The 20,042-nt window shown below is 42.0% G+C and overlaps 1 protein-coding gene across 2 annotated transcripts in view; it reads left to right on the forward strand.

Moving 5' to 3' along the window:
* The first annotated feature begins 15,190 nt into the window (after nucleotides 1-15,190).
* IDO2 (indoleamine 2,3-dioxygenase 2) overlaps nucleotides 15,191-20,042 on the forward strand; it is a 71,384-nt gene continuing 66,532 nt past the window's right edge. For both annotated transcript variants that reach the window (XM_002756985.7, XM_008979368.5), the window contains exon 1: nucleotides 15,191-15,399. In XM_002756985.7, coding sequence (XP_002757031.3) covers nucleotides 15,301-15,399 — 99 coding nt within the window. In that variant the 5' untranslated portion in view covers nucleotides 15,191-15,300. The remainder of the gene's footprint in view (nucleotides 15,400-20,042) is intronic.

The raw sequence follows: 20,042 nt of genomic DNA on the forward strand, positions 1-20,042 counted from the left end.
CAATGAATGCAGAGGCTGGTGCCTGAAAATGTGAGTTGCCACAGAAAGAAGATGGAGAATTTTAAAGTTGGAAATCTGCCTGGTAAGGGATCATTTGCTGGTGTTTGCAAAGTTGAATCCATACACATTGGTTTGGAAATTTTGGTCAAAATGATAGTTAAGAAAGCGATAAGAATACAGAGAGTCCAAAATGAGATGAAAACGTACTGCCAATAAAAAATAGTCAAAATAAATAAAAAATTTTTAAACATTAAAATGAAAACAATAAAAATAAAGAAAATGCACTGCCAGTTGAAACATCCTCCTACATTGGAACTTTATAAATATTTTCAAGACAAGGATTGAATTAGACCTGATATTAGAAATGTACGGTAATGCAGATGGCAACAGGTATCTGAAGAACAGAATGAAAACGTTCTTAGGAAATGAAGCTTGACATTTCACCCACCAGGTCATTACAAGAACGCTGCATTTTCGTTATCATGGGAAGTACACTGGGAACTTCTTTTCCAACCTCTTATGCATAATGTCATCAAGACTGACAGTTGTGGGCTAGCAACCCAATTAAAAAAACCATTGTTGTCTACTGAGAACAATGTAAACAGTATAAAATTCCTAATTATATTTCCCAAGAAATTTCAAAGTGCATGTGTACTTTCATTTAATGTTTGGTCCAGGGGCTGAATGCTTTCTGTATTCCTTTTTTTTTTGAGATGGAGTCTCACTCTGTTGCCCAGGATATAGTCCAGTGGCACAATCTCGGCTCACTGCAACCTCTGCCTCTCAGGTTCAACCCATTCTCCTGCCTCAGCCTCCCGAGTCACTGGGATTATAGGCACTCACCACCACACCCGGCTAATTTTTGTACTTTTAGTAGAGATGAGGTTTCACCATATTTGTCAGGCTGGTCTTGAATTCCTGACCTCATGTGATCCACCTGCCTTGGCCTTCCCAAGTGCTGGGATTATAGTCATAAGCCACGACACCCAGCCTGTGCACTACTTTTGAGGCCACATTTGATAATGGCACAGTCAAGAACGCTAAATAAAGTAGTATTGGCAGATTATGAAGTGGCAATTGTTTTGGAAGACAGCAAAACCTGAAGTATGAAAACACTATCAAATTTTCAGAAATGTACATTGTGAAGTATTATACCTTCTTTATGTGCAAGCTAAAATCCTTCATAACTGACAATCAAAAGGGCAATAGTGAACATGCTTCATGCAGAAGAGGTATCCATGGATGGATACTTCTAAAAGAGGTCTTTCACGGATAGAGATATGATTACAATGTATTCTCCAAATAATGCAGTCTTTTCTGACAGAATTCATCCACCTACTAACTTCTGTAGGTGCAGCTTTAATAATTTACCAGAAACATACTGGAGGGAATACGAATATGCTTCCAGATCTATTCTGCATACAGGATCCGTCTCCAAAGTCATCTATTTTACAAGGTACTATAAATGCATTTTGACGAAAAAATTACCCTGGTATTGATTTTGAGGTCTGGTATTATGATAGAGCAAAAAATACAAAAGAGATTTAATTCAAGTGATGGAAGAGTCTTGAGAAATGTGTGAGAAATCTTACATGTTGAAAGGAGAAAGTGAAGTTGGTAGCTTGAAAATGTGTTTCACCGTGAACAATTCTCTGCAAACCTACCCCCAAAAATTAAGGGGGCTGACAGGCTGAAGAAATAGGCTGGCGAATCTAGTTTCTCAGAAAAAGAAAAGTTAATAGGGATTTATGAACAGAAGCCATATCTCTGCCCTGAGATGAGAAGGTGGATCCTCACACTGTTACCCCCAGACCCAGGGCTTATATACTATAGGGAAAGGCAATTGCAGCCATTTGCTTAACAGCAGGATTTACAGCAAGTAGGAGCTCTTAAGAGTAGATTAGCGGGGCACGGTGGCTCACGCCTGTAATCCCAGCACTTTGAGAGGCCGAGGCAGGTGGATCACGAGGTCAAGAGATCGAGACCATCCTGGTCAACATGGTGAAACCCCGTCTCTACTAAAAAATACAAAAAATTAGCTGGGTATGGTGGCGCGTGCCTGTAATCCCAGCTACCCAGGAGGCTGAGGCAGGAGAATTGCCTGAACCCAGGAGGCGGAGGTTGCGGTGAGCCGAGATCGCGCCATTGCACTCCAGCCTGGGTAACAAGAGCGAAACTCCGTCTCAAAAAAAAAAAAAAAAAAAGAGTAGATTATGTAGGAACCTTAGAGGCATTCCTAAAACTGGAGTTAATCAGCAGTCAACATGGTAGATTAGCATCCAAAACGGAATTGCTTTAGCCTCCACAAAGAGAAAATGAAAATATATTCGTTCCATGCTAATTAGGGGTGTTCCATTTGTTTGAAACTGAAATCTATAATTTCAGAAGAAGAAAATAAAAGTGAAAGTCCTCCTTCCTTTTGGGTATTCAAAGACAATCTGGCATTGTTATGCCCCTAAGGCCTTATCACTTCCTCCTTCTATGGGTCAGACTTTCCAGTGAGAGCAATGACATCTTTTAAAAGAATAATCATGACTAGTTTAATCATGAATAGTTCATCTTCTCTGCAATAGATACCCACATTTAATATATCTATTGTTATATTACAAAGAATACGATGGCACAGTTACAACTTTGGGACAAACTCCTTTTCTGGTACTCTCAATGATCGTCTTCCAAAATCAGAACAACTTTTGAATTCTATTTTGTGGAAAATGTTGTTTGAGCAACGCAGTAAACTCTGTGGATCTCTATGGATACAGTTTAATGATGGCTCCCAGTTTATCATGCAGGCAGGATTATCTTCCAACAGTTATATTTCACAGAAAGGCAAAATAACGAGGTACAGAGAAAATTAAAAATCTCTAATTTGCATCAAACAGAAATTGCAATGTCATTCGTCTCTTTAAAGTTTTCTAATCAAAATACTAGTCTGCATCAATTAAAACTTTATTTAGGTACATATATTTAATACATACTTTTTTTTTCCTTTTTTTTTTTTGAGATGGACTCTCACTCTGTTGCCTAGACTGGAGTATAGTGGCACTATCTCAGCTCACTGCAACTTCCGCCCCCCGGGTTCAAGCAATTCTCCTGCCTCAGCCTCCTGAGTAGCTGGGACTACAGGCACCCATCACCACGCCTGGCTAATTTTTGTATTTTTAGTAGAGACGGGGTTTTACCATATTGGTCAGGCTCGTCTCAAACTCCTGACCTCAGGTGATCCACCCACCTCAGCCTCTCAAAGTGCTGGGATTACAGGCTTGAGCCACTTTGCCAGCCGATAAATAACATTTTATTGGCTTAAAAGGAAATGACTTTTATGTAATATAACTTTCTATTTTCAGGAAGCTTTTCTATGAGAACTTAAAAATACACCAAAATATCTTCTTTTTTTTTTGAGACAGTGTGTTACTCTGTCACTCAGTCTAGAGTGCAGTGGTGTAATCCTCGCTCACTACAACCTCAAATTCCTGGGTTCAAGGGATCCTGCCACCTCAGTCTTTCATGGAGCTAGGACTCTAGGCATGCACCATCACATCTGGCTAATTTTTTATATTTTTGTAGATAGATGGTCTGGCTACATTGCCCAGACTGGTTTCAAACTCCTGGCCTCAGGTGATCCTCCTGCCTCAACCTCCCAAAGTGTTGGGGTTACAGGTGTGAGCAACCATGACATCTCAAAACATCTGTATTTTAATGAGACAACAAAGAGCTAGGAAACTTCAGGTCTTACAATACAATGATCAAAAAGTGAAATAGATAATTAATATAACATTGCTTTTAGACCATGCAAACAAACTTGCTGCATTCATATGCTTGTAAAGAACTGTTTTATAAAAAGAAAATGTAAAATCTGTGTATTTTATTTGTGATTTTATTGTTTCCCTACTTCTTAGACATGTTAAGAATTATGAAAAAAGATATGGGAGTTTGTGAATATTTAAATAATTTGTGTTTATATTACAATAAATGATATTCAAATATGTTTGTTTTGTATTTCTTTTGTAGCAGAATTTTCCAGCCAGGCATAGTGGCTTACACCTGTAATTCCAGCACTTTGGGAGGCTGAGGTGGAAGAATCACTTGAGCCCAAGAGTTTGAGATCAGCCAGGGCAACATAGTGAGACTCTATCTCTACAAAAAATATCTACCTCTATATCTATATAAAGGAATTTTGTGAGGGAAACTATATATTATGTGTATATATATGAATTTTCTCAGGAAATATATCCGTAAATGAATTTTATAAAACATTACTTTATCCTTGATTTATTTCATTTAATTATTTTAAAGTAATTTACTAATAAACTCATTTAAAAAACTGCTATGGGCCAGGTGTGGTGGTGCATGTCTATAATCCCAGCACTTTGGGAGGCCAAGGTGGGTAGATCATGAGGTCAGGAGTTTGAGACCAACCTGGCCAGCATGGTGAAACCCCATCTCTACTAATAATACAAAAAAAAAAAACCCTCTGTGCATAGTGGTATGTGCCTATCAATCCCAGCTACTCAGGAGGCTGAGGCAGAAGAACTGCTTGAACCCAGGAAGCAGAGGTTGCAGTGAGTCAAGATCATGCCACTGCACTCCACCCTGGGTGACAGAGCAAGACTCCGTCAAAAAAAAAAAAAAAAAAACCTGCGATGGCCATAAAGTTATTAGAGATAACATAAGAGAAAATCTAGGTGACCTTGGGTTTGGAGATAACTTTTATATACAACACCAAAGGCACAATTCATGAAAAAAAATGACAAGCTGTATATCACATATTAATATTAAAAACTTCTTATCTGTTAAAGCCATTGTCTAGAGAACAAGAACACAAGCCACAGACTGGGAGAAAACACTTGCGAAAGATATATGTGATAAAAGACAGTCATGAAAATGCACAAATAATTCCTAAAACTCAAAAATAAGAAAATGAACAACTCAGTTAAATAATGGGCAAAAGATCTCAACAGAAGCCCCATCGAAGAAGAAATACAAGTGGCAAGCATATGAAAAGATGATCTACATCATATTCCATTAGGAAATTGCAAAATCAAGCAGTGAAATACCACCACATTTTTACTACATTGGTGAAAATCCCAAACACTGACAGCACTCAATGCTGGTGAGGATATGGTGCAGCAGAAATCCATGCTCATTCCTGCTGGGAATGCAAAATGATGAGAAGATGTTTGGCAATTTCTCACAAAATAAAATATGCTCTTACCATACGATCTAGTAATCATGAGCCTGGATATTTATCCCAAGGAGTTTCAAGTTAGGTCTACACAAAACCTGCAAACAGATTATGTATAGCAACTTTTGTTCATAATTGCCAAAACTTGGGACACAACCAAGACATCAGTCAGTAAATAAATGGATAAATAAACTGTGATATTGATATGAACAGGAGGCAGGAAAATACTGGGTAGAAAAGGGCAGGGTCCCGGGCAAGGGTTTCGACCCCAGGTCTGGATCCATGGCCCTAAATGAGAATTTCACAGCTTCAATTGCCCACCCAAATATTGACTTTTGGGCTACCATGCCCCCATCCCATGCCCATAAAAACCTCAGGCTCCACTGGCAGTGGAGCAGAGTAGCATGGCAGAGAAGGATAGAAGACAGAAGAGTCTGAACACTGAGAAAAGAAGCAGCTGGACTATGGTCGGAGATTAATTTGGCCAGGAACACTTGGAGAGGAGTTCAGCCAGGATGGTAAGACAGGACTTCTGTCCCAGCCAAAGTGCAGGGGAAGACCTCCTTCCCACTTCATCCCCTTTCCAGCTCCCCATCCTGCTGAGAGCCACTTTCACTGCTCAATAAAATCTCCACATTCACCATCCTTCAAGTCTGTGTGGCCTCATTCCTCTTGGGTACTGGACAAGAATGAGGGATGCACTAGGTACAGAAACCCAAAAAGGTGGTCACTGGCCCCTTGCCCTTGCTGGTGGAGGGTAGCTGCCCCAAACAATGAGGCAAAAGGCCCACCAAGCTGGTAACATGCCCTCTGGGGCTTCAGGGGTCACAGGCACCCTGTCCTAGACAGCAGAGATAAAAGAGCATTGTAACACACTTGGATACTGCTGTAGGGCCCAAACAGGGGTTGCTCTCACCAGAGAGAAGCAGCCAGCAGTTCCAACTTTTCTTCGCTCCAGTTTCCACACTCATCTACTTGCGTGTTCCCTCCCATAAGGGATTGGGAGTGGTGGTCGAGGAAACAAGCCATCCCTGTCACAAGTCCTGTGAAGGGGTCAAGAAAACGCTCTCATTTCAGTATTTCCAAGGCTAAAAAGAAATGAGCTATCAAACCACGAAAATGTAAGTCTTTTTTTAAATTTTTTTGAGACAGAGTGTTGCTCTGTCACCCTGGCTAAGGTACAGTAGTGAGATCTCAGCTCACTGCAACCTCCGCCTTCCAAGTTCAAGCGATTCTCCTGCCTCAGCCTTGGGGTAGCTGGGATTACAGGTGCACGCAATTACACCCAGCTAATTTTTGTATTTTTAGTAGAGACGGGGTTTCACCATGTCAGCCAGGCTGGTCTTGAACACCTCACTTTGTGATCCATCCGCCGTGGCCTCCCAAAGTGCTGGGATTACAGGCATGAGCCACCACACCCAGCTGAAAATAAATTTGCTGAGTCTGAGTGGGGTGACTCTCTGTCTCTCTGTCTCTCTCTGTCTCTCACTCTCTCTCTCACACACACACACACACACACACACACACACACAAGAAAAAGAAATAAAACTGATTGCTAAGCTAAGTTAATCATAATGGAAAATTTAAGTAACGAAAAGCCAGAATGTGTTCAAAAGCAAAATAGTACTTAGATGTTGTTTTTGCTCCATGTTGCTTACGTTCTACAGCCCTGTTAGTTAAATCAAAAGAGGAACTCTTTTCCTTTTATGTGGTTGGCTTTACAACTGTAGGAGGCAGGGTAAATGAGTAGAGGGAAATACCAGAATCACCTATCTTTTGAAGAACCTACATTCCATACCTTTAATTCTCCAAGGGTAGCCAGAGCTTCAAGGGCTCTGGGGTTTGATCCTGCTGCTGTAACCACCATCCACCTGGTTGAGAACCACTGTTTAGGCCACTCCCAACTTAAACTAAAGAACTAACTTGTAAGGGATTCTCTTTTACTCTATTCCCACCATTATTAAAAAGTTCTTTTAGGGTACATATTATTTTGGTCCTTGTATCACTATTACGGGTGCATGTATGTGCATGTTTTTGTCACTTCATTTGGTAATTCATCAGTTCCTAAGGATAGGTCCCACAGGTTTTTCATTTTTACATCATAGCACTTAGCAACGTTTTTAAAATACTGGCTGTTAAATAATACTGTGGCCGGGTGCGGTGGCTTACACCTGTACTCCCAACGCTTTGGGAGGCCAAGGTTGGCAGATTGCCTGAGGTCAGGAGTTCAAGACTGACCTGGCCAACATGGTGAAACCCTGTCTCTACTAAAAATACAAAAATTAGCCAGGCATTTTGGCGCATGTCTATAGTCCCAACTCCTTGGGAAGCTGAGACCGGAGAATCGCTTGAACCCGGAGAATAGCTTGAACCCAGGAGGCAGAGGTTGCAGTGAGCCAAGATGGCGCCACTGCCCTCCAGCCTGGGTGAGAGTGAGACTCCATTTCAAAAAAAAAAAGAAAAGAAGAAGAAGAATACTGTGTGGATTCTTCTTCAGAGGATCTCTTCACGAGTGAGTTTAGAACTGACCCTATAAGCATCAGAATCTCTACCTAGACCACTCATTTGTTTAATAAGCATTTAACAGACAAATATAGTGAGCTAGTTCCTGAGTAGATACTAGAAATAGAAAGGTTAAGGGCACCATCCTACCCTTAGAGAGCTCCTTAGTGTTGAATTCACGAATGAATCATTTCAATGCAATGAAATAAGGGCTGCATGGACTTGAGCAGCGGATGGAGGAACACAGAGCAGGAGTCTCTAACCCAGACTAGAGAGACCAGAGAGCAGCAGAAGGAGAAGGGAGCCTTCCATTGACAAAAGGGGAAGAGGCAGGGCAGGACGCTACTAAAGAGGATGTGTGGCTAGAATAGGCCTTTCTAGATAAGGTAAAATAGATGAGTTTTGCCGACCAGATGCAGTGGCTCATGCCTGTAATACCAGCACTTCGGGGGCAGAGGCAGGTGGATCACCTGAGGTCAGGAGTTCAAGACCAGCCTGGCCAACGTGGTGAAGCCCTGTCTCTCTACTAAAAATACAAAAATTAGCCAGGTGTGGTGGTGCAAGCCTGTAATCCCAGCTACTCGGGAGGCTGAGGCAGGAAAATCACTTGAACCGAGGAGGTGGAGGTTGCAGTGAGCTGAGATCACACCATTGCACTCCAGTCTGGTGACAAGAGTGAAACTCTGTCTCAAAAAAAAAAAAAAAGAAAAAGAAAAATATGAATTTTAAGGAGTGATTGATTTATATGCAAATGAAAGGGAAAATTTTTTAAATTTCAGGAGGAGTGTTAAAGTGAACTAAATCTGGCCTGAGAAGAACTTGGTACTTCAATATTTGAGTCTTTGTGGACGAACTGCAACCTAACTTCAGAGTTTGCACCTATAACAGTGGCTGCGTTTTGGCCAATCTCAGCAGCCATACTTCAACCACTAATCCACTGTCCAGTGTTGAAACTGTGATCAAATAATGCAAACGCTGAGCCGTAACCAATCCAGTTGTTTCTGTACCTCACTTCTGATTTCTGTACATCACTTCCCTGTTTTTTGTCTAAAAATTTGTTCTGATCAGAAGGCATCCCTGGAGTCTCTCTGAATCTGCTGTGATTCTGGGTCTACCTGATTGGCAAAACGTTCACTGCTCAATTAAACTTTTTAAAATTTAATTTGGCTGAAGTTTTTATTTGAACAAAAGAAAGGACGTGCAAAGCACAGCTGTATAAGCACAGTCTGTTTGGGGAAGGGCACACAGTGCAGTATGACAAAAGCATAAAAGAATGAAAGGGTGGCCCAGCACAGTGTCCCACACCTATAATCCCAGCACTTTGGGAGGCTGAGGCAGATGGATCACTTGAGGTCAGGAGTTGGAGACTAGCCTGGCCAACATGATGAAACTCTATCTCTACTGAAAATACAAAAAATTAGCAGGGACTAGTGGCTCATGCCTGTAGTCCCAGCTACTTGAGAGACTGAGACAGGAGAATTGCTTGAACCTGGGAGGTGGAAGCTGCAGCGAGACAAGATTGCACCACTGCACTACAGCCTAGGTGACAGAGCAAGATTGTCTCAAAAAAAGAAAAGAAAATTCCATGATTGCAGCCTTTATTTATTTATTATTAAGTACAGTAAAATAAGGAGGCATAGAGGTCATAGAAAATGTCAAGAAGAGAAAAGAGTTAAAAATAAAAAAAGTAGGTTGTAAGGCCGGATGTCTGAAAAGTTAATCAAGGAAAGGACCTAAATGTCCCCATTGAATTTAGGAACAAAGGAGTAATTAGTAAACTGGACAAACCACTCTCAATGTACCAGCATTATCAACTTAGAAACTGAAACTCACAATATCAGATGTTGCTTTCAGGAAACAAGTAATTTGAAGCTAAAAAGCTCGATTATAGCCATTTTTTTTTTCTTTTTTAATTTCTCCTTGGCCCATTTCCAAAAAGCCCTACTGCCCTGACTAATAGAAATGGAACCCTTGCTGTGCACTGGTACTGCTGTGATTCATGGAAAACTTATGGAACCCAAAATTCCCAGCCTTACTGTTAGGAAAGAAAGCTTCTGACCACAATTGTTTCTAACCAACTTCCTCTAAGTAAGAAAGAGTCCAGGCAGGGCTTCATGCAGGGTGCGGCCCTGGGTTCCTTACGGTAATGTAAGTTTCTGGGGCTGGTAGTAAGGTGGCGTCACAGAGAGCAGCGCAGCATTCTACCTGACATGCAGACCCCCGTCCTAAAACTGTGAAGTCCATAATGAGACTGAGAGATCAATCATCCAACAAATATTTATTGAGTGCCAGACAGTGGACTTGCGGCTAAAGGAAAATACAAAGTTGGGTTGGATATGAGTTCTGTTTTCAAGGATCTCATCATCTAACAGGCAAGATGAGGTGACTGCATTACTGTCAGACCGGACAGAACTGGAAATGTGATGCAAATGAGGTACAGGTTGACTGTAGAATTTTGCAGAAAGAAAGCAATTCTGAAAAAATGTTCATGGAAGTATTAGCATTTGAGATATGTCTTAAAAGATAAGTTGGGTTTCTGTTGGAAACATGCAAAATTCTCTCTTCTAGCTATTTTAAAATATACAATGTTATTGTTAACTATAGTCACTCTACTGTGCTAGAACTTATTCTTGTTATCTAACTTTCATTTTGTACCCACTAACCAAACTCTCCCTATCCGTCCTCCCCCTACTCATCCCACCCTCGGTAGCCACTGTTCTACTGTCTGCTTCCCAAAACAAAGGAATGATCACTGTTTGAGTGACAGAGATGTCAATTACACTGATTTGATCATTACACATTGCATACATGTATAGAAATATCACATGGAACCCTTAAATATATACCATTCTTATGTACCAATTAAAAATTAAAAAAATTAAAAACTGGCCAGGTGCTGTGCCTCACACCTGTGATCCCAGCACTTTGGGAGGCGGAGGCAGGTAGAGCACCTGAGTCAGGAGCTTCAGACCAACCTGGCCAACATGGTGTAATCTCATCTCTTCTAAAAATATAAAAATGAGCCTAGTGTGGTTGTGGGCACCTGTAATCCCAGCTTCTCAGGAGGCTGAGGCAGGAGAATTGCTTGAACCCAGGAGGCAGAGGCTGCAGTGAGCCAAGATCATGCCATTGCATTTCAGCCTGGGCAACAGAGCAAGACTCCATCTCAGAAAAAAAAAAAAAAGAGAAAAAGAAAACTTTAAAAAAGAAAAGTAGAGCTTAGTTGTGACTGTCAAGAAAGTATTTTGGAAAGAGGCTGTAGTATGAATAACTAGACCAAAGAAACCTAACACCGGTTGTTTCAGGAGCAGTAAATTGTTTTCGAGGGTGTGAGCAAGGGTCTTGCTAGAAAGGTGCGGAGGGGTCAAATTTCAGACATAATGCCAGTCCAAGGAAATTTACACTTTATTTCATTAACAATGAGGAGTTCTTGAAAGTTTTATTGGCAGGACCTGAGATAGTTACAGACCCACAAGACACATGGATCTAGACTTTGGGAACAAGAAAAGTCAAGACTGAGTATGCAGAGTTGGGAGTCAGGTATAATTAATGGTTAAGATTAGAAAAAAATACCTAAGAACACTGAGAGAGAGAGAAATGGTTCATTAATGCTGCAAATGTCTATATGTTTAGGATGAAATTGAAAAAGAAGTCATAAAAACACAGTTCAAACAATAGGAAAGAAAACCAGAAATACATGATATACTAAGAAAAGAATGGGTGGATGTGGTGGCTCATGTCTGTAATCCCAGCACTTTGGGAGGCTAAGGCAGAAGGGCTGCTACAGCCCAGGAGTTCAAGACCACCCAGAGCAACACAGCAAAACCCCATCTCTACAAGAAATAAAAATAAAAATTAGCCAGGCATGGTGGTACACCCTGTAGTCCCAGCTACACAAGGCAGAAGGATCACTTGAGCCCAGGAGGTGAAGGATACAGAAAGCTATGGTCACACCACTGTACTCCAGCCTGGCTGAGCAAATGAGATCTTGTTTCCAAAAATAAGAAATAAGAAAGGATTTCTAGAATGAGAGGAAAACAACATGAAATGTGAGAAAAACAACATTCTCTGTTACATGGTAGGTGCTTTGCTTATAGTTTCTCATTAATTCATCAGGTAATGTCTCTGGGATAAACATTATGTATTTCTTGTAGATATGGAAACAGAAGCTCAGAATTTTATGCCAGGTGTTGAAAGGCCACGTAGCTAATAGTTGGTAGAACAGAGACTCACACTCTGGTAGTCCTGAGTTAACAGCGGAAAGCCCTCGGCCAGGCGTGAGCCATCACACCTATAATCCCAGCATTTTGGGAGGTTGAGGCAGGCAGATCACCTGGGGTCAGGTGTTCAAGACCAGCCTGGCTAACATGGTGTAAGCCTGTCTCTACCAAAAACACAATTACCCAGGCACGGTGGTGTGCACTTGTAGTCCCAGCTACTCGAGAGGCAGAGGCAGGAGAATCACCTGAACCCGGGAGGTAGAGGTTGAACCAAGATCGCACCATTGTACTCCAGTCTGGGTGGCAGAAAGAGACTCTGTATCAAAACATAACATAACAAAACAAGAAAAACCAACCAACCAACCAATCAACCAACCAACCAACCAACAAAACAGTAGGAAGTCCCGGACTGAGAGGCATCAAATCAGGATTCTACTCCAACTCTGACGCCGACTTCCAGGAATACACTTGAAAAGTCATTTCATTCCCATAAATCTTGGGTTATCATGCTTAATGAGAGTGTTGAACTGTATCATTTATTCTATACTGACTCAGTTCTAATATTTTACAATTCTGTGGTTGTATAATGTTACTGTAAATTATTGGGAAGGTGCAAAGAGAATGGATTAAAAAAATCACATGACTGGCAGAAAAAATAACAGGGCCATCTTTTCATCTGAGATTGAAGGAAAGAACAAGAGGACAGTTAAACACACAGAGTTTGAGAACTTGAACTTAGGAGGTTGATGAACTGCAAAATTGGTTAGATATTGAGCTGAAGAGAACTGAGAATTTTTTAATAATTAAAAACCTCTTGGCCGGACACATTGGCTTATACCTCCAATTCCAACACTTTGGGAGGCTGAGGCAGGCAGATCACTTGAGGTCAGGAGTTCGAGACTAGCCTGGCCAACATGGTGAAACCCCATCTTTACCCCAAATACAAAAAAAATTAGCTGAGCATGGTGGTGCAAGCCTGTAACCCCAGCTACTCGGGATGGTAAGGCAGGATAATCATCTGAGCCCAGGAGACAGAGGTTGCAGTAAGTTGAGATGGTGCCACTGCACTCCAGCCTGAATGACAGAGGGAGACTGTCTCAAAACAAACAAACAAACAAAACAACATGCTTAAGAAATTAGGTGTAGAAAGAATGTTCCTCAATACAATAAAGCCACGTGTGAGAAACCTATAGTTAACAACATACTGAATGGGACCCTCTTGGCCAAAGTGAAGTCCATTCAGTTGGTTGGAGAGCTTAGAATTTCATTTCTATTTCTCATCACGAATCTGCAAAGCTGGTAGTGAAACTGCCTTTGCAAAATGATGACTGAGACAGTGAAAGAGATCTAACTTAATCGACTGACTCCATCTTGCTTCTAACCTCCAAGCCGTCTTTATTCATTCCTGGGCACAGGCTGAACTAACTTTGAGAAAAACTTAGTTTATAGTTTTTAGTTTAAAACAAAGATAATAACAGCCCCTTCCTAAAGCAGACCTCCTTCTTGCCTGGGGACTAGATTGCCTTTATAGGACTAACATTAGCCACAAGACGAGAAATTGTGTTTTAGGAGTCATACAGCTGGAGGCTGCAAGATTCTGACCCTTCCGAAACTGCTCCTAAGATCAGTCCTTGAGCTATTTTGCAGACCCTGCACTTGATGGATCAGTTGGCACCACCCAGACTGATAAAGTGGCTCCTCTGATCTTGTGGCCCTCACCCAAGAACTGACTCAGCATAAGAAGACAGCTTTGACTCCCTCTGATTTCAACTCTGACCCATCAACTCCTGGCTCACTGGCCTCCCGAAAGCCAGCAAGTTATCCTTAAAAACTCTGCTCCTGGCAGGGCACAGTGGATCAGGCCTGTAATTCTAGCACATGGAGAGACCAAGGTAGGTGGATTATAAGGTCAAGAGTTCAATACCACTTGGCCAATATGGTGAAACCCCGTCTCTACTTAAAAAAAAAAAAAAAAAAAAAAAAAGCCAGGTGTGGTGGCTCATGCCTGTAATCCCAGCTACTCAAGAGGCTGAGGCAAGAGAATCGCTTGAACCCAGGAGGTGGAGGTTGCAGTGAGCCGAGATTGTGCCAAGGCACTCCAGCCTAGGCCATGGAGCTCCATCTCCAAATATAAAAAAAATAAAAATAAAATAAATCTGCTCCCTGAATGAATGTTTACGGACACTGATTTGAGTCATAATAAAACTCCTGTCTCCAGCACAACCTGCTCTGCATGAATTGCTCTTTCTCTATTGTAAATCCCCTGTCTTGATAAATTGGCTCAGTCTAGGCAGTGGGCAAGGCGAATTCATTTTAAGCAGTTACAGTAGTACCCACTTCATAAGTGAAATCACTTATCTTAGTGGTAGGGTCTTAAAAGTTGTTTGGTAGAAGTAGAGGATTGAGGTCGGGCATGGTGGCTCACACCTGTAATCCCAGCACTTTGGGAGGCCAAGGGTGGATAACCTGAGGTCAGGAGTTCAAGACCAGCCTGGCCAACATGGTGAAACCCCACCTTTACTAAAATACAAAAAAAATTAGCTGGGTGTGGTGGCAGGTGCCTCTAATTTCAACTATTTGGGAGGCTGAGGCAGGAGAATCACTTGAACCTGGGAAACAGAGGTTGCAGTGAGCCAAGATCATGCCACTGCATTCCAGCCTGAGCAACAAGAGTGAAAGGACGTCTCAAAAAAATTAGAGTGTTGAATTAAATAATTCGTTCATGCTATTTTCAAGTTTGTTAGTATTTATTATCTCATTTGCTAAACTTAGAAAACATATTTTTCTTTAATGTGATCAAGTATTTCAAAAAGTTACTGTGTTATTTCTTAAATCAACCATAATCTTAGACTATGTTGCTCAAACTATGTACAACACTCTCTGAGCTTCTAACAGGCCCTTCCTCCCCTCCCTGCTCACCACAGGTCACTGAAATAATTGTCTGCATGTAACTTCTAATTTTGATAGACTACTCCATTTCGAGCAACTCTGACCCATTTGTGATAGTTCGTGATGGAGCAGGTTCCTGTTAGGGTACAGGTTTGATAAGCCACGACCACAGGTCTAGCACATTTCTCCTTTTCCAAAGTGGAACAAATGTCTCTGGGGTTAAAACCACTTTTCTCATATTGGTGTGTGAGAGAAAAGGAGGAAGTTTTTTTGAGTTTGTTTGGTTTGTCTGTTTGTTTAATCGGCATGTTAAAAATCATTTACTCAGCCCTGTCTCAGGAAAGTCCATGACAATCTGGAATTCAACCTCAGGGCAAAGTTCTCCCCTGTGGCTGAGACACTGCTCAACTAACTGCAACTGAAAGATGCAAGCTGGGTGTTTAATGTATCAGGAGCAGTTGATTCTTCAGTGACACCTTCCGTGCAGATCCTTCAAACAAAATAATGGAGCCCCAAAGACCAAATGTGAAGACGGTACTGCCATTGTCTTTGGAAAGATATCACATATCTGAAGAGTATGGCTTTCTTCTTCCAGATTCTCTGGTAAGGACAGAGCCTTGGAGCAGGTTCGAATATGTTTCTTGAGATGCTCGTTGATTTATTTTTTAAAAATGTATGTGAATATTAAGAGACATGCCATATAACCTGAGAAAACATGCTGCAGAGAATATAGATTATCATTACCATCAAAAGTTAAGTAACAGATACCACAGAGAACAGGTCATATGGAATATTTTTTGTTTCCGTTTCTTTTGAGTAGATTGTCAGTTAGGCTGAAGAAATTATCAGCGAATCTGTAGTTATCAAGAAAAAGAACGAACTAAGTCGAGAGAATTTACAAGAACAAATAGAACCTCAGCAACTGGAACATGGCACTTCCAAGGTACATGAGCTAAGGTCACAGCAAGACTCAAGCTCCTTCAACAGAATACCTGGAACTGCTGTTAGATGTTCTCCTTTGCACGACTGCATGTTTGTAAGGCAGACCCCTCCAGGAGGGCTTACTTATAAACTGCTCTGGATCACTACCGCTGACATTTTGAGGTAAATTAGTTTATCTTGACTGGCCACTGGGAGAAAAAAAGAGAACATGAGGAAACTTGGGTGCTTTCAGGGCTGGTAAGAAGGATTAAGTCCAAGCAGAAATTTCTGGAAAGAGAAAGGAAACCTTGATAACAAGCAATACCTCTTTCTTAATTCTCCTTAGGGCTCAACCTGTAATGCATTTGTTTCATCATTTAGCCCGTATCGACACTGTTTTTCTCATCTGGTGTGGTCCAAGCCTAGAACATTAAAACTATGACAGCATTTACAGACCATCAGTGTCAGCCTCTCTTTGTACACCTGAGCTAGCTAAAATCCAAAGGAAATGACTTGCTCAAAGTCATGAGTGCCAAAAGAAGAACCAGTCCTGCTTGTAGCTCTTCACTTTTTATTATTAGCATTATTATTATATCCTAAGTGCAGGCCAAGGTCACTCAGTTAAAAATCTTGGGATCCAGGCTGGACGCTGTGGCTCATGCCTGTAATCCCAGCACTTTGGGAGGCAGAGGCGGGTGGATCACTTGAGGGTCAGGAGTTCAAGACCAGGTTGGCCTACATGGTGAAACCCCTGTCTCTACTAAAAATACAAAAATTGGCCAGGCGTGGTGGCACCTGCCTGTAGTAGCAGCTATTCGGGAGGCCGAGGCAGGAGAATTCTTGAACCAAGGAGTCAGAGGTTGCAGTAAGCAGACGTCGTGCCACTGTACTCCAGCCTGGGTGACAGAGAGACTCTGCCTCAAAAAAAAGGCTCCATTGTCTGGGGTATATATCCTCATTCTCTGTCTCCCACGAGAAAGAATTCACGACACAGACACACACGAGGAGTGGGTTTAGGAGCTGAAAGTTTAATAAACCAAGAACGGAGAAGGAAAATGTTTCCTTACGCTGAGAGAACTGGTAGCCCAAGAGAGAGTTTGAGGTAGAAGACAATGGATTTTGTAAGAGGCTTGAAGAGGCGGTGATTGATTTACACAGGGCCCAGGGACTGGTTTGACCAGCTGTGTCATTTACATAGCCCTTGAAGGTTGGCCCTCCCACCCTAGTCTTTTATTATGAAAATGTAGCCTCCACCTGGCAGCGGCCGTGATGCCGGTACACGTGGTTTTACCTGAAGGGGGCCAGAACATCTACACACCTGGTGACAAGGAAACAAGACCGAGGTCCGGGTGCAGTAATCACACTTGTAATCCCAGCACTGTGGGAGGCCAAGGTGGGCAGATCACGAGGTCAGGAGTTCGAGACCAGCCTGACCAACATGGTGAAACCCCGTCTCGACTAAAAATACAAAAATTATCCAGGCATGGTGGTGTGCACCTGTAATCCCAGCTACTTGGGAGGCTGAGGCATGAGAATCGCTTAAACCAAGGAGGTGGAGGTTGCAATGAGCCAAGATCTCGCCACTGCACTCCTGACTGGGGGATGGAGTGAGACTTTGTCTCAAAAAAGGGGAAAAAAAGGGAGAAAGAAAGAAAGGCTATATTCAATGTACCTGGCTCCAGGTACAGCTGCTGGCATTTACATATGACAGCTCCTAGTTTGCATATCAGGCTGCTTTTAGAGAAGAAATGGTTTCCTGCTGCTTTTCATTAAAGGAAAATTCCACTGAGACCTCCTTTACCCTTTCTAGCTGCCTAAAAATAATTTCTTTCATTCTTTCTTTCTTAACCACGCCTGGCTAATTTTTTTTGTATTTTTACTAGCGATGGGTTTCACTGTGTTAGTCAGAATGGTCTCGATCTCCTGATCCCGTGATCTGCCCACTTCTACCTCCCAAAGTGCTGGGATTACAGTTGTGAGCCACCGCACAGTTCCAAAAACAATTTCTTAGTAACTCCTATGTTACTATGCACAGTCGAGTTGTGGTCCTGAGGACCAGACTGTTGCCTCTGACACTGCCGCTAGGATGACTCAGTGTCCCAATTTGTTCTCCTGACATGCAGGACTCTCAGTGCTAAATCAGGAAAGTGCTGGGACAATTCTGATGAGTCGGTCACCCTAAGTTTCACTTAGTAGCTCCTGTGACTTTGAATCACAAACATCCCCTGACCCTCAATTTTCACATTTACTGGATGGAGATCTGGTGCCACCTCCACTGGATTGCTATGGACAATGAATGTGAAAGCGCTTTCATAAATCTAGTGTAAGGACCAGAAGCCAGTCTCTGACCTTGAGCCAGTGCTTGTTAAAAACTCCCCTCAGTTATTAACAAGCACTAACTCAATTCAGGAATATCCTTCCTGGTTCCTGTCTAACCCAATTCAGGAATATCCTGCCTAGTCCCAAAGGAAGAAAAGACCAAATTGCTCTTATTGGGATTAAATATATACACTGAGCTGAGGAAAAGTAATATTACAAATTAGCTAAACATGAAGTAGACCCACAGTTGTAGAATTCCTCTCTTTGCTCTTTCCTCTTTTATAACTATGGAAACAGATGAGAGACTGTAACAGCATCAAGTTCTTGTGACACTCCCTGCCTGATAAGCTGTGGTTTCGTTGGTGGCATTTCCATTCCTGAGCTTGAATGCAAAACAGTCCCTCAGGAAACTGGTTTTACTCTGTTATGATCATTTCCCCCAGAGTTCTCAGAGTGTACTTCCTTGTTTCAGTTTTCATTTTCTTTTACGGCGGTGACCATTTTCAACATCTCCCTTTCTGGGAAGATGTAGGGGAAGGACATTTTCATCAAAATCTGTCCCAGGTTGCTTCATAGATAAGGAGAGACTCAGCCACTAAAATGACCAGGCAGAAGTGTTGCAAGGGCCGATGGAGAATCACAATGAGCTGCCCTGCTCAAGGGGCACCAGACCTTACTTTCCTTTAGTTGAAAGGCAAGCGTCAGCATTGGGAGGCTGTTCCTTCATGTCCAGTGACCCCAGAGAAGTTCCTTCGGTATCTCTTTCAGATGCCATTTGAATAGGTTTCTTACTGCAGATAGTTGCTCGAATGTGTCTGAAGAAAACATGGTCAAGACAGTGACTAAAAACAATTCTGGTTTTGGAGAAGGAGTCTGACTTGGTTTCAAATCTTCTATCCCATTGTTTCTAACAACGTTCAGACCTTTCCGAGCTTCAGTATTTATTGTGGGAAATGTGTACCTCACCCACTCATACCCATAAGTGTTTCGTGTGCCCTACGTGTGTAGAGGGGGAATGGATGTGTGTTTCTGGAGGAAGGGGTCATTTCTCTTTAGACATGGAGAATACAAGGAAATTAGCTTGGCATCAAGAAGGTTAGAATAGGAGACAAGAATGAGGAGAACTGAGAGATCTTGGTTGTGAGGCTCTGAAGTTCATATACTTTTTTTTCCCGAGTCTCATTTTGTCGCCCAGGCTGGAGTACAGTGGCACAATCTCTGCTCACTGCAACTTCCCCTCCCAGGTTCAAGCGATTCTCCTGCATCATCCTCCTGAGTAGCTGGGATTACAGGGCCGTGCCACCATGCCCAGTTAATTTTTGTATTTTTAGTAGAGATGGGTTTCACCATGTTGGCCAGGCTGGTCTTGAACTCCTGACCTCTTGATCCTCCCACCTTGGCCTTCCGACATGTTGGGATTATAGGTGTGAGCCACCATGCCTGGCCTGGAGTTTAGATTTAACACAGCCCGTAAATGACATGATGCATCTGGTGTTTGAAGAGTTTCCTCAAAGAATGTTACATGCAAGGCAGTTTCGAGTTGTTGTTCCTGGCTACATAGCAAAAGTACTGGGGGAGTTTTTAAAAATATGGATACTGGAGCTCTACTTAGACTAGTTCATTCAGAATCTCTAGCATAAGTGACATCAGTACTTGAAATATGATTATTATAAAGATCAATCAACTTTTAGCAATATATCCTGGCTCCATTACTGATAGAAATCTTTCACTTGTTTATCATCTCCAGTTAATGAGCCCCATAAATTGAAAGTCTAGTTTTCACATTTCTACTTTATATTTATTTTTACTGATTGTTTTATTATTATTATTATTTTTGAGACAGAGCCTCTTTCTGTTGTCCAGGCTGGAGTGCGGTGGCGCCATCTCTGCTCACTCCAACCTCCACCTCCCGGATTCAAGCGATTCTCCTGCTTCAGCCTCCTGAGTGGCTGGGATTACAGGCACCCGCCACCACACCCAGATAATTTTTGTATTTTTAGTAGACA

The sequence above is a fragment of the Callithrix jacchus genome, chromosome 13 (genome assembly GCF_049354715.1).
Source record: "Callithrix jacchus isolate 240 chromosome 13, calJac240_pri, whole genome shotgun sequence".
Classification (NCBI taxonomy): domain Eukaryota; kingdom Metazoa; phylum Chordata; class Mammalia; order Primates; family Cebidae; genus Callithrix; species Callithrix jacchus.